Below are 13,835 nucleotides of genomic sequence, written 5' to 3'. Positions count from 1 at the left end.
CAAAGCTGTTTGGGGCAGTTTTGCTCTGTTTCTTGCTTCTTTTGCAGTTAGTCAGTCCCTGTGAGAGAACCAGGGCAGTGGGGTTCAGACTGAGGTGAAAACCAGGTTCAAGTCCTACTAATTTCTGTGAATTGAGCAGTTATCTCCTGAGAACGTTGTCCATCCTGGTGCTGCAGAGCTGTTGTGCTACAGCATTAGCCCTGAGCCAGCCCTTCTCAAGCTTACTCTAAGGTTTGGAGCACAACTCTGAGGGGAAGCAGCTGGGGGGGCTCAGCCTGGAGAAAAGGAGGCTCAGGGGGGACCTGACAAGAGGAGGGAGCCCGGGGAGGTCGGGCTCTGCTCCCGGGGAACAAGGGACAGGAGGAGAGAAAAGCAGCCTCAAGTTGTGCCAGGGGAGGTTCAGATTTGATACTGGGAAAAATTTCTTCCCAGAAAGAGTTGTCCTGCCCTGGCACAGCTGCCCAGGGCAGTGGTGGAGTCCCCATCCCTGAAGTGTTCAAAAAATCTGTACATGTGGCACTTGTGGACATGGTTTATGGTGGGGTTGGCAGTGCTGGGTTAATGGTTGGACTCGATGATCTTGGAGGGTTTCTCCAACCTAAACGATTCACGATTCCAAGGTGTGTTAAGAACATTTTATAAAGAAAAATCAAGGACTGCTGAAATTTTGGGTCTGTGAGTTGCAAAAAGGCCTCGGAGAGACAGGAGCCCACATGCCATCTAGTGGTCTTGGAGACTTGGGATCCCATCAAGGATGGGAAAATAATCTTAGCCAAGGAAAATAGGAAAACTTAGGCTAACTAATCGAAGGAAAATAATGGAAGCCAAGCACCTGACGTGCTGATGGTCCCACAAGAAGTACTTGGCAGAGTTAATGAAAATTGGTGGTCTCATGAGAAGTCTTTGGCCAGAGTCAAGGATAGGATTTATCAGCTTGATTTAGAAATGTATTTGCCTCAGTGTTTTTGAGCAAAACAAGTGCAGGAGTTTCTCGAGGTGTGGCTTTTCCCTGAATGCGAGCAGCATTCCCTGTGTTGTGCCTGTGTCGGCTTGTGTTTTTGAAATGGTGATTGGATAACTCTGTCCTTCCCCAGAGCACTGAACACGAGTCAGCTCAAAGCTCTCAGCATCGAAATGCTCCCGGGATACCAGGACCCCTATTCCTCCAGGCCACTGACCAGAGGAGAGATCGGCTGCTTCCTTAGCCACTATTACATCTGGAAGGAGGTATGGAGGTTGGGTGCCTTGGCATTCCTGCAGGAAGGGGGCTGTGTCCAAGTCCTGGGGCAGAGCGTGAAATCCAGTGCAGTTTTTGGAAGTGCAGGGTGGAACCGATTCCTTGGGTTGCAGGGGTTTTCTTCAACACAGCATTCGGCTTTCACGTCTCCCCTTTCCCCTTCCGCTACCTCGAGGGGCTCCAAGAGAGCTGGAGAGGGACCTGGAGTGACAGGACAAGTGGGAATGGCTTCCCACTGCCAGAGGGCAGGGTTAGATGGGATACTGGGAAGAAATTCCTCCCCCTGAGGGAGGGGAGGCCCTGGCACAGGTTGCCCAGATCCCTGCAAGTGTCCCAGGCCAGGTTGGACAGGGCTTGGAGCAACCTGGGCTGGTGGAAGGTGTCCCTACCACTTCAGGCTGCCCTTATGGGCCACTGTGCTCACTTGTGGCCCCCCCCTGTTTCAGGTGGTGAACAGAGGACTGGAGAAGACGCTCGTCATTGAGGATGACGTGCGCTTCGAACACCAGTTTAAGAGGAAGCTCATGAAGCTGATGGATGACATTGAGCAAGCCCAGCTAGACTGGGAGCTTATGTAAGTTACTGGTCCTCAGCCATCTGGGAGCTCCTGGGCACGTGGGGAGGTTGGCAGCACTGCTGGGTCATGGCAGAGGGGAGCTGCAGGTCGATGCTGGAGGGCAGGGGACAGTGGCAGACACTTCAGTGGCTCTTCCCATCGGGACAGATGTGCCTTCTGGGGCAGGCTGGGGCACCATCTCTGCCCTTCGTGGGCAGCATTGGCTGATCTCAGCAACGTAGGAGAGGCTGCTGTGACAGAGGAACTGGCACAGCCCAGTCCTGAGCCTTGGACCATGTCGTCTTAGTTCCTTGTGGAGCCTTTCACAGCTGTACCACCCACTGGGTTAAGACTTGGATGTCTGGGAGTGGTGCAGGATAGAAATCTGTGAGCCAGGTCAGGGATTGCTTCTTGCATTGACCCTTTGCCCTGCCCTGGCTGACAGAGCCTTGCGATCCTGCTGGCTGCAAACTCACTTTGGTTCCCCATCTCCTTGATCTTTTCACCCTTTCAAGCTACATTGGCCGGAAAAGGATGCAGGTGCAGGAGCCTGAGAAAGCCGTTCCCAATGTCAGGAACCTGGTGGAAGCTGATTACTCCTACTGGACCCTGGGCTATGCAATCTCCTTCCACGGGGCTCAGAAGCTCATCGGAGCTGAGCCCTTCGGCAAGATGCTGCCCGTGGATGAATTCCTGCCAGTCATGTACAACAAGCACCCTGTGTGAGTTGGACACCTCCGTGGCTCAGGGGGGCACGAGCTGGGTCCTGCTGGCCGGTCTTGAGCTGGATCACGCTGGTGGCTTGCTTAGCGGGGACTCCTTGTGCATGTTGCTTGTGCCCTCCCCACGCAGATTGAAGAAGGTGACGGTGGAGTGGGGGGTGTCGCTGCTTGGGGCAGGGATTGTGGGCTGGCTCTGAGGGGCTTGGCTGTGTCTGGGAACAGGCTTTGGTTGTACAGGTGTGTGTGGTCGTAAGGCACGTGGTTCTGGCTGTAGAGAGCCAGGCTGTACCCCAGCACCTGTCCCTGCTCCCTGGGACCCCCTGCTCGGTGGATTCACCTTTCCCCCAGGCCCGGTGCCGGGGAAGGTCCGCCCTGTTTCTGATGGTTTCTCCCCTCTGCAGCACCAAGTACATGGAGTACTACGAGTCCAGAGACTTGAAAGCCTTCTCGGCAGAACCCCTGCTTGTTTACCCCACCCACTACACGGGGCAGCCGGGCTACCTCAGCGACACAGAGACCTCCACCATCTGGGACAACGAGACCGTGTCAACGGACTGGGACAGAACACACTCGTGGAAATCCCGGCAGCAGGGCCAGATCCACAGCGACGCCCAGAACAAGGACGCCCTGCCCTCCCAGTCGTCCCTCAACGCGCCGTCGTCCAGGGATGAGCTATGACTGCCCGCTTCTTCCCTGGAACTCTGGGACAGCTGAACCTGCCTCACACTTTTAGCTTTTCACCCTGGAAAGTTGTAGAGCAGCTCTTCGTGTGGTCTCTTCCTTTCCCGCTGCTTCCGATGGGCCGAGTGCAGTGGTTGGACCAGATGCCTGCCCGGGCCATTTGAGGACAGGGTGGGGGATGAAGGAGGAAAAAGAACAAGTGTTCCAGACTGGCAGAGAGAGCTGAACAAAAGCCCTGGAAAGCTTTTGTTTAAAAAAAAAAACCAAAACAAAAATACCAGCCTGGGATGGTGTCTTTCTACAGTTCTTCGTGTAGAACACTGTATTTATAAAGATTAATATATAGAGGTGTACAGCTGTTAATGCCTTTTGGGATGGCTGTACCTGGGCTGCTGCCTCACTCCTTGTAGGTCTGTAGGCTTTTACCACCCTCTTGCTGAGCGTTTGGGGGGATCTGGATTTGTTTTCCAAAGGGATTTCTGTCAGAACTGAGGTGTTTCCCAAAAATGTTCAGTGCAGGGGAGCAGCGCTCCTCTGTCATCCTCCCCCACCACAATCGGTGCTGGCTTCCCCCAGCTCATTTCTGATCTTGCTACATCCCATATAAACAAGCCTCCCAGTCCAGAAGGGATGTCTTGGCATGTCTAAAATCATGGGAGTGGAGGTGGTTGGTTTTATTTGTCTCCCTGAAGGGAACACAGGGGGAGTTGGTTGGTGTCCCGTTCACGGCTTCACCCCCTGCCTCACTTTATTCCTTCAGGAAAACAAAAGCCCCACAGCCTATTTGCAGGCCTGTTCACTTAGGCCATAAAAGCAAGCGTTGGAGTTTTGGGAACTTCTAAAATCTAAAAAGGTAGGTTGCAAACTCTCCTTTATTAAAGTGAAACAATCTGCAGCAATGTTACTGTTGAGACAGCCCAGTGGAATTGTGTGTTACGGGACGGAAAGGCGACTTGCCTGGATAACTTTTTCACGTGAGGTGCAAACTTGTCTGTTTTTCAGATGAGTTCTGATGTACTTGCTGTTGGCTCACGTGCCAGCAGGGTATGGTGTTTATTTTTTTAGGAAAAAAAAAACCCTTTCTCAGAGGCCAGGTGATCAACGGACTACCCTGCTTAGAGCAGCTGGCACAGACCCCCGAGCTGCTGAGCAGTGGGAGGATTCCCTCCTGGAATTGCCATCTAGGGACTCACCTGCTGGCAGAGCTGTGCTTGAGTAATGTGTGGCTGGGGTTCTGTTTTTAATTGGTGTTTGTTTGTTTTTAATAATTACGGATCAACGTTGTGCTTTCTGCTAAAAGAAGACATGTTATTATTACCTGTCAGCCGGTCTGATAATACATAGAACCTGGTGCAAGATGAGCAGCTGTGTGTGTTCTTCATTGAGTGGGAGAATCATGGAATGGTTTGGGATGGAAAGGCACCTTTAAAAGGTCACCCAGTCCAACCCTCGCCGTGGGCGGGGACACCTTCCACTGGACCTTGTTCAGCCCGGTCCTGAGTGTTAAATGTTGACTGAAGGCCATCCCAAGGGATTCTAAGCTGTGTCCCTCTCCCCTGGAGTCACGGGAGGTTCAAATGTGCCTGTTCTGCAGCTCCCACCTGGAAGCTGCGTTCCTTCTGCTGTCCAGCTGGGAGGAGGTTCCCACAGGCTGGTGAGTGTGGATGTGCCCTGTGGGTCCCACGCACAGCCGGGCTCCCTCCTCCCTCACCATCCCTGTCGCTTCCTTCCTCTGCAGGTCTCCCTGTACCAGCCCAGGTCTGGCCTGTTGGAAGGGCCCTGGAACCCCCCGAGGTGGTGGTTGGTTGGATGCTTGGCGTGGCCTGCAGCGGGACTTCCATGACCAGGTGAGCACCCTGCGTGTTGGCAGGTGGATACAAGAGCCACCTCTCTTCCACCCTCATGTGCTGCTTGTTCTGCAGTAGCAGTTTATGAAGAACAGGGCTAGGATTTTCAGCTTGTGGGGTTTTTTGTGTTGTTTTTTTCTTTTAGTTGACTCAGGAAGCGGGTGGTTCGGGGGGGGTTGATGGTGCTTTCAGGGAAATTAGGAATACATGAATGAAATGACTGTGCCTGTTTCGGAGCAGACATGGCCTCAGTCTTGCTGATCATTCCTTTACCTTGCGTGTTTATATATACAAAAATTATTTATTGACATATGCAAGACCTGGGGGTTGCCTGTGGTTCTGCCCTTGTGACAAGTGCTGTTCCCTGTCTGTGTTTTCAGTTCCTTGGCAGGTGCTGGCCAGGCTTTGCCCTACTCAAAAATAACTGTGTTTTGGAAAAGTAGGAGCCAGTTGAAACACTTCTGGATTTTTCTGGTATTTTTCCAGTTTCCATGTACTTAACTTTGTATTTTTTCTGACTCATCTGAAGGGCTTCAAAGCTGAGGAGGAGCACCAGCCTTCTGGCAGCTTCTTTGCATGAAAGGCTGCGGTGACAGGCCCTAAAAATTATTAATTGCAGTAAGACTGCTTGGACCCAGCAGCTCTGTCTTTGCTTTGGGTTAAGGATGGAGGAGCGCTGCTGTGCTCTCAGTGGCTTTGGATTTGCTGTTCAGAATTTAAAACAGTAAAAGAAGTGAAGAAGTTGAAGAGAATGACAGTGAGGGAAGTGCTGTGAGGTGTAAAAACCCCACAAACTGACATGCAGTAATAAAAGGAAATCAACTGACTCCAGGCAAATATTAATGAAAAACAATTTATATACTTATCATATAAAGATTACAGGTAAGCAATTAAAAACCTCTTTATATATAAACATTTGGAGAGTGTAATTTTAAAATCCAGAACATTCACTTCTTTTCAGCTTCACACAGACATACAACCTCTGAGTGAACAGTACTATTTACATTAGGAACTATGCTGTATGTACATGGGAAACTGCTCTGTACAGACACTGGCACTGAACCAAAATGCAGAGAAAACTTAACTTCTAGGTCTTGCCCTAAATCTGGGCAAAAGTTAAGGCTCAGTAACAACCCCCTCCTCTACCACCCTCTAAACCAAAACTGGAATTCATAAATTGGTCAGACCAGGACCTACAGTAGGTCTCTTGGATGTACAACAGGCCTGTTGGACCTACAGTAGGGTCTGTTTTACCCACTTGTAAACAGAAGTGATAAATCCAAATGTAGTGTAAAACTTCAGGAACCTGAGCCCAGTTTTGAAAATTAGTGCGACAGAACTGGGTGGGGGGAAAAGGCCCAGGCACGGCTAAAATTCTCTTTTAACTAGTGATCCTTAACAATCCTAAGTTTATCTATTTGGATAATAACTAAGTCCTAGATTTGCACAATGCTATCTACAGAAACAGAAATGCTGTATCTATTTAGTGTTATCTCAAACAAGGGCTGTTGACAATCCAGCGTCTCGCTTATGGCTTTAAAAAAAAAAAAAAAAAATTTTAAAAGTTTTGCTCATGAAGAGTAATTGCACAGGAGGGAGAGAGGTACATCCACCATCACACGAGAAAGGCATCGAGTTCTGCTCCCTGGGTTAACAAAAGTCCAAGGCAAACCACCCTGTGGTGGCATCAGGACCTCAATCCAACACAAGCGGCGCGTGTTTGTCCCGTTCACGAACGACTCATGACGATCATCCAAAGGCAAGTGCAGTTCATTCATTTTGAAGTTCTTTGGAAGCAAGATCCAAACCGGGTCATTCTCTTGGCGCAAGAGAAAGTGCAGAAAAAGCCTTCAGCTGGTTCAGGCAGACGTGCACTCAGAACTTCCTTCAGCTGTGTCAGAATAAATCCAGCTGCTCTTCTTGTCGAATACTGGCACAAAGGAGATTGTTTCCTCGCGAGGAGAGTTGGCTCGTGGGGTGTCCTCGAGACACCAAAGGTGCCTCCCTCTTGCACCAGGGCTGCCCAGACCTCCAATTGCACGTTTTCAACAGGTAATACTGACACATCCACCCACAACACTGGTGAAGTCTCAGCCCACCAGCTCCGCTTTTTTCCGCAGGATGAAGTCGAAGTTGACGTGGCTGTTCATGCCGTAGAAGACGTTGGCGTCGCGTGGGAACACCAGCTCTGCAAAACAGGGCCCAGAGCGGCGTCAGCGTGAAGGAAAGCTGGGAAAGGACGGGGAGCAGGGAACAATGGAGCGTGGGGAGGGGGGGCTGTTGGGCCAGAGGGGCATCGGGAGCTGCCCACACCCAGCAGCTCTGCCACGTGGGAGGGGCAGCAGGGCAGCAGATGGAGGCCAGTGATTCAAGGGATCTGCAGGCTCTGCTCCCAGGGAGGCAGAGCCCCACCACCCAGACCTCACGCCTGCCCTGCAGCCACAGTGCCCGCGGGAAGGCTGGCCTGGCAGCCCAGGAGCTGGCTCTGCCCATGGGATGTGCTGCCAGGCCATCTGGAATCATCCCTGAGCATCCAGGGGGTTGTTCTCCCTGGGACCTGTCCGTGGCATTTCTAGTGCTTCACATTCTACGCTTCAAAATCCAACAGAACTTCTTGGGCAGCAGCGGAGTTCAGCTTCCCTACCTTTGTCCTCAGAGATGACCTGCACAAGCTCGTAATCTTCCACTGCATTAGGCTCCAGGTTGTGCTTCAGCAAGGCTCTCTGGGTGACATCAGGAATTCTGTCTTGGTTAGTTATCTGAAAAGGTAAGAGTTGCCATGAGAGATTCTGCTTAACTCACGAGAGTAATGACTTAGGAATTAGCAAAAAACCTGTTTGGTTTTGGAAAAGATGTCACAGAACTGAAAAAAACACAGTGGGTCAGTAACAGAGTGGTAGGTGCTGACAGAGACTAAAATCTGGTATTTGTGACAGTGGGAGGTGGTGGCTTTTTAGTTCAAGAAGACACATACAGCACTAGATGAGACAGCAGTAAATCACAGTGCACTGGCCAGGCACTGCTGGGAATCCCCCCCCAGAACCAACAGAGAGGGGAATGAATGCTTGGGGCTGCTTCTCTGGCAGTCACCACCACACAGAGAGGCTGCAGCTTCCTGTTGCCAGAAACCAGCCCTTGGGGGAAGCTCCTCCAGGGAAAACTTGGCATGTGGCATCTTATGTCAAGATCTGCACACCAATTTCGAGCTGGAGGAAAAGCAGCTGGTGCAGCAGGGAGGGCAGGAGCAGCAGGACCTGCACATGATCACAATGCTTCACTTGGAGCTTTTGGATAAAACACAAACACTGATTTCCAGACCACTAGTTTCCCCCAAGCTGCTGGGTTTTTTTCAAACCTCTCCTTTCTACCCCGCTCCACGTATTCTGAATGGTAACATTTGTCATTTGCCCTTTCCAAGCAGGTTTGATGAGTCAGCTCAGTGTTCTCATAAGAAGGGTGCATTAGATGCCACATCTGCAGGCAGTTAATGATTTAATACAGTTTAGAGAGGTGTCACTCACTGCTTTTCTACAGTATTCATTTGCAAAACACATTCAGAGTGCAGATCTTTTGGCTTCAGTCTTTTGAGCTCTGCTTTATTTCACGCAGCTTTCCCTGAATTCCTGCTAGTCTCCTGTTTCCCATGTCTAGCTGCATGTCCCTGTTCTCTACCCACCTCCTGTGTGAATAGTTTGAATCTTTGTGGTATTCCACCAAATTGGGCCACGTCCCCATGACTTTTTTTTTTAATCTTCTCCAGCACGAAGGAAGATTGCTTCCACTATCAAATGCCTTCTTGCTAACCTTCATTTTCATATTAAAATCCCGCAAGGAATTTTCGACTAATAATAGTCCAGACTTTATCCTCACTTCCTCTGTTTTGCTTCTGCATTCAGGGAAGTCATTACACAATAGATGCTGAATTTATGATCCAGCACTGAAACCGTTCCTTTTCCCCACGCCTTAGGAAGGGTTGTTTCTGATCTCTTTTGTCATTAATAACCCTCATGATTGTTTCAGTCACGCTGGACGAGAACATCACCCACTCCCAGCTCTGTGTGCCACCCACCAGGATGCTCTTGTACACGCTGTCGTTGATGCCATCCATGCTGACCCGGATGATGCAGGCGCCTCCGTTCTGCCGGTTGTAAACGGGGAGCACTTTGGAAGTGCTGCAGGTGGTGGAGCCGGAGCTCTTGTCAGAGACAGGGCCACTGTCAGGGCCAGAAGCCTTGTCGAAGATGGAGCACTTGTCAGAGCCTGAGCCCTTGTCAAAGATGGAGCACTTGGTGGAGCCAGAGCCCTTGTCGGAGCCGATGGAGCCCTTGTCGGAGTCGTAGCCCTTGTCGGAGCCAACAGAGCTCTTGTCATCGCTGGAGGGCAGCAAAGCAGGGAATGAGGGTAAAGGTGACAGCCCCGAGGAAGGTGTGTTCGTGGAAGAGTCAGGAGAACAGGAGGATAAGGGGCATCCAGGGATCTGCACAACGGAAAGGAAAGCACTGTCAAAAAAAAGGGGGGTTTGTCTGCCTGCCTGTGTCGCTCTGCAGGATGAGCAGGAGGAAGCAGAAGGCACAGACATAACCTCAGTCACACACACACACCCTGCCCAGCAGGCTGGCAGTGGGGTTCCTTGCCTCCAGAAAAGCTGAACTTAGACTGATTTCACCATTTTGATGACAATTTGTGTCCCACTGTGCGTGCTGGGCACTGGGCGCTGCTCTGGGCTCGCAGTGAGAGCGGCCCAGGAGGTGGCAGCAGATCCAAGGAACAACATCAGGCTCCAGGCAAGCAGCCAGGAGCTGGGACTGGCTGGGAAGGAACAGAGGGAGTCACAGGCAGCCCTGCTCCAGGTGGGAGGGAGCCTTCACACGAGTGGATGTACACACACCCCTCCCTCTCTGCTATTCTCCTCAAAACTGCCCCCCTTCCTTCCCCTGCTGCTCAGGGTTTTCCTTTCTCTACATCTGCCTTGCTCAAAAGCTTCCTGGTAGGATCAAACCCACTGTAACAGGCAGCACAGAAGGGATTGTGCAAGAACCTGCCTGGATCACTTCCATTTTTACACATTTATCACTTCCATTTTTACACATTTATCACTTCCATTTTTACACATTTATCTCTAGTCCCGTTCCATTCACACTGAAAGCCATGCTCTAGTCAAGCCTTGGCCAAGGCTCATGGGGGCTGCAGCATCCAGAGCCTCTCACAGCTGTTCCTGGTGGCCCCAGGTGTACCTTTTTCAGAGGATCCTCAGGACTGGAGATGGGGGTCACACAGACGTCCTCACTTTCGGAGTGATTAAACTCACAGGATGAAACACTGGCCGAATCCGTGCTTTCCCCAGAGCTCCCTCCGAGGGGAGAGCTCTTTGGGGGGTGCTCTTTGGGTGGGGTGATCACATCAGTGCCCAGAAAGAGTCTGGTAGAGGGGGGGAAAAAAAAAAAAAAAAAAAGGGCATAAAAGCCAGTAAGGGAGAGCAGAACAGATCAAGGCTTGTCACTTGGTTCAGAACTCTTACGTGTTGTTTTGTTTTCCTATCTGCAGTGGCCTATTGTTTTCATTTCCTCCATGTTGTTTATACAGTTTGTCCAGAGAGTTTGTTAACACACCAACAAACACAATGCCTCCCTGACCCAGCGTGCCCACCAGCTGCAATGCCTGGTGCCCCACTATCAATCACGAGACTCCCCTTTGGTCTGTTAAAATTTGCAGGCTCACCTGCTCGGAAAAAAAGGCTTCAAAAAGGGCAAATTCACCCTGCTGCCAATTCCTGCCCTCAGTCAAGGTGCCACAGATACCAGTTCCTCTCTTAAGAGGCTGGACATGCACACGAGGGATCACAAGAAAGGGTAAATTAAAGGCTCTCCCTCTCCGAAACTCATTCCTAAATGCAGGTCGAGTGAATTGAAAGGAGTGTCAAGGAAAACAAAACTGCTACAATACACCAGGTGGAGAAGCAGGGTGCACTAGATGCCACGTCAGGATGCAATTAGTGATTTAATACAGTTTAGAGAGGTGTCACTCGCTGCCTTTCTACAGTATTCATTTGCAAAGCACATTCAGAGTGCAGATCTTTTGGCTTCAGTCTTCGAGCTCTGCTTTATTCCATTCAGCTTTCCCTGAATTCCTGCTAGTCTCCTGTTTCCTGTGCCTGCTCACCTTCATGTCCCTGTTCTCTTACCCACCTCCTGTTCGAATCTTTGTGGTGTTCCACCAAAATTAGGCCATGATTTTTAACTTCAGCTTCAAGGCAGGTTGCTTCCACTATCAGTGCTAACCTGAATTTTCATATTAAAATCCTGCAAAGGATTTTTGCATGTCTGTAACAATTTAGACTAATAATAGTCCAGACTTTATCCTCATTTCCTCTGTTTTGCTGCTGCATTCAGGGAAGTCATTACACAATAGGTATTGGATTTAATCCAGCACTGAAACTGTTCCTTTTTCCGACACCTTAGGAAGAGTTCTTTGTTTCTAATCTCTTTTATCATTAATAACCCCCACAAGTGCTTCTAACAGCAAGGATGCATTTCTCCTTAAAGCAACACAGGGATCTGAATCCACACCCAAGTTTTGCAGCTGATGGGATGAGCACCGCTTGTTTTGAGTTATTAGGGTCCCTTTTCCCACCCCAAACCTCGTCTGCCCCATCATACTCACGTGCTGATCCTCTTCACCATGCTTTTCTGGGATTTTGGAGATAGGATGTTAGTATCAGCAGCTGCTTCCACCTCCCGTGACAGTTTGTAACTGCAGGACAGAGGACACTGGGTTAATTTTTTACAGACAATACTATTAGTTAAAAACATCTCAAGGTAGCAACAGGCAAGAAATTCAGAGACCCTTCGCAGGATGCTGCAGCCCCACAAGGAGGAACGTTGCTCTGCCTACATTTTACCAGGGTGAATAATAGTTTTTAAAACCAGTGCTGGGCTGAGAACCCACCTCTCCTCCTCGGTTAAATGCCGCTGGCTCCTGAACCACTGGATGAACTTCTGGTCTGGTATCAAGCAATAGCTGTTGCACGAAGATTGTAAGAGCTTAATTTGGGCAATGACTTCAAATTCCTAAGAAAAACAAATAAATAAAAATTTAGAATTAGAAAACAAGATAAAACCAAACAAACTCATTCATATACTAAACACATGCAACAATAGATCCAGGACAAACTTGAGTTTGACCTGAAGTTCAGTTTCAGTTGAGTGACTTTTTCAAGAAACAATTTTTTCCAAGGAGAGGTAGTTTGTTTTTTTTTTTTACCCTCAACATCCATAATGTGCACTCACACTTGTTCCAGAGCAACATAAAATGCTACCCTTAATATGTGTGACCAGAGTGTGCTGCTGTTCTGTAACTCCACTTGGATACACGCTTTGCCAAAAAAAAAAAAAAAAACCCTTGTAATTGTTTAGAGCAGGTTACAGAGCAGTTTAGGGCAGGAAATGGCTTCATCACAGCCAAATCTAAGTCTGTTTTCAGGCCCCAGGATGGAGATTGGGCACAACTTCATTTAAACCCAAGTAACCTTTACTCCTACAGAGCATTACTTATCTCTGACCAGCAAGGGTCTGGCTGAACGGAAAGTGTGACAGCATTTATTTCTCAGTCCTGTGGTTTGCTCTCTGCAGCCTTTTACCTACAAGTAGTTTATTGCAGCAGAAGGAAGATATTTACTACCTATCTTTTGGAAAGCAAAGGTCTCCTGCAGCTCATGGGACAGACACAGCCAGGCAAAGGCTCAGAGCATTTCAGGGGTCCCTCATGAACTTGCATAAAATCCAAAAAAAACCAGCTGCTAAAGACAAAAGGCCTGGCCAAGAGAATGCTGCAAAAGAGGGTATCAACAAACCAAAAAAAAACAGAGCGTTCAACTCACCCTTCGCCTCTTCTCAAAATTGATCAGGCCACCCTGTTGGAAGGAAAGAGAAGGGATCAGAGAAGAGCTAAGCCTGTCCCTTGAGACAACTGCAATCAAATTCACACAAGAGTCTTGTCAGTAATACTGCAGATTGCCTCCTTTTTGAGTTGAAAACAGATTTTTTTAAGAGCTGCACAAGAACCCAGCAGAAGACACCAGAACAGCCACAGTGCTGGGAAGGCAGGCAGGATATTTAGGCTCCCAAAAAAGTGCCCCAAATTACCTCGACATAGTCCTGAAGGGCTGTGTCGAGCATGATGAGATCAGTGAGGAAGGTGCCAAGGTAAGGGACCGTGCCTTGCATCACTCCCTGCAAGTGATCAGAGCAATGCTGGATGAATTAACTGAAAAATGATAATAATTAGAATTCTAGAACACTCCTGTGTAAGAAAATGAAATAAAAGTAATCTGCTTAAGCAAACAGCAGTCCTGTAATTATGTTTTCTCCCATTACATCATTCTCATTATCTAATCAAGAATTTAAATCGAATTCCTCTGAGAGCAGGATGCTCTCACAGATACTGCCAGGTCTTTTCCCTCTGAGAAGTGACCATCTTCCCCAGCCATCCACTGCATTTTAAACTTCTTTTAGACTGACAGCACTTTGCAGAGTTCAGGCTGGCTCTGCACTTGTGAAGGAAACTCTTGTTTCTGCCATCCAAAAGGATCTGTATTTTTTCCAGTCGAACAAACAGACAGACAGACAAAAATCATATTCAGCACTTTGGCCTCCCTATCCCGGATTTCTCTCCCCCCTGTCCTTTTAAATCTTTGCCAACTTTGAGACAAAAGCCATTTTCACCAGCAGACTGGAACCCAGACACATTTTACAAAGCAATCTCTGTAAAAGCCCCGTGCAGTTTTCAGGCTGGTA

General features: G+C 49.1%; 2 protein-coding genes across 4 annotated transcripts in view; one reads left to right on the top strand and one right to left on the bottom strand.

Annotated features, from left to right (window-relative positions):
- COLGALT2 (collagen beta(1-O)galactosyltransferase 2) overlaps positions 1–4,557 on the top strand; it is a 43,307-nt gene extending 38,750 nt beyond the window's left edge. Inside the window, exons 9-12 of the mRNA XM_027900503.1 lie at positions 1,095–1,227; positions 1,684–1,811; positions 2,309–2,515; positions 2,917–4,557. Coding sequence (XP_027756304.1) covers positions 1,095–1,227; positions 1,684–1,811; positions 2,309–2,515; positions 2,917–3,193 — 745 coding nt within the window. The 3' untranslated portion in view covers positions 3,194–4,557. The remainder of the gene's footprint in view (positions 1–1,094; positions 1,228–1,683; positions 1,812–2,308; positions 2,516–2,916) is intronic.
- The window catches only part of RGL1 (ral guanine nucleotide dissociation stimulator like 1), a 64,348-nt gene that overhangs the window by 6,869 nt on the left and 43,644 nt on the right, over positions 1–13,835 (bottom strand). Inside the window, exons 11-18 of one of the 3 annotated variants that reach the window (XM_027900501.1) lie at positions 13,185–13,271; positions 12,920–12,952; positions 11,989–12,110; positions 11,704–11,793; positions 10,278–10,461; positions 9,113–9,520; positions 7,688–7,802; positions 7,119–7,231 (exon numbers count right to left, since the gene is read on the bottom strand). In XM_027900501.1, the coding sequence (XP_027756302.1) occupies positions 7,134–7,231; positions 7,688–7,802; positions 9,113–9,520; positions 10,278–10,461; positions 11,704–11,793; positions 11,989–12,110; positions 12,920–12,952; positions 13,185–13,271 (1,137 nt within the window). In that variant the 3' untranslated portion in view covers positions 7,119–7,133. Of the gene's footprint in view, positions 1–5,882; positions 7,232–7,687; positions 7,803–9,112; positions 9,521–10,277; positions 10,462–11,703; positions 11,794–11,988; positions 12,111–12,919; positions 12,953–13,184; positions 13,272–13,835 lie in introns of those variants that run through there. The other 2 variants (XM_027900500.1, XM_027900502.1) reach the window with 2 other exon arrangements.

This window comes from Empidonax traillii, unplaced genomic scaffold (assembly GCF_003031625.1).
Source record: "Empidonax traillii isolate 1590-97213 ecotype Southwest subspecies unplaced genomic scaffold, ASM303162v1 scaffold734:size1267433, whole genome shotgun sequence".
Classification (NCBI taxonomy): domain Eukaryota; kingdom Metazoa; phylum Chordata; class Aves; order Passeriformes; family Tyrannidae; genus Empidonax; species Empidonax traillii.
The sequence above is the reverse complement of the archived record's forward strand: the minus strand, read 5'-3'. Positions and strand labels throughout refer to the sequence as shown.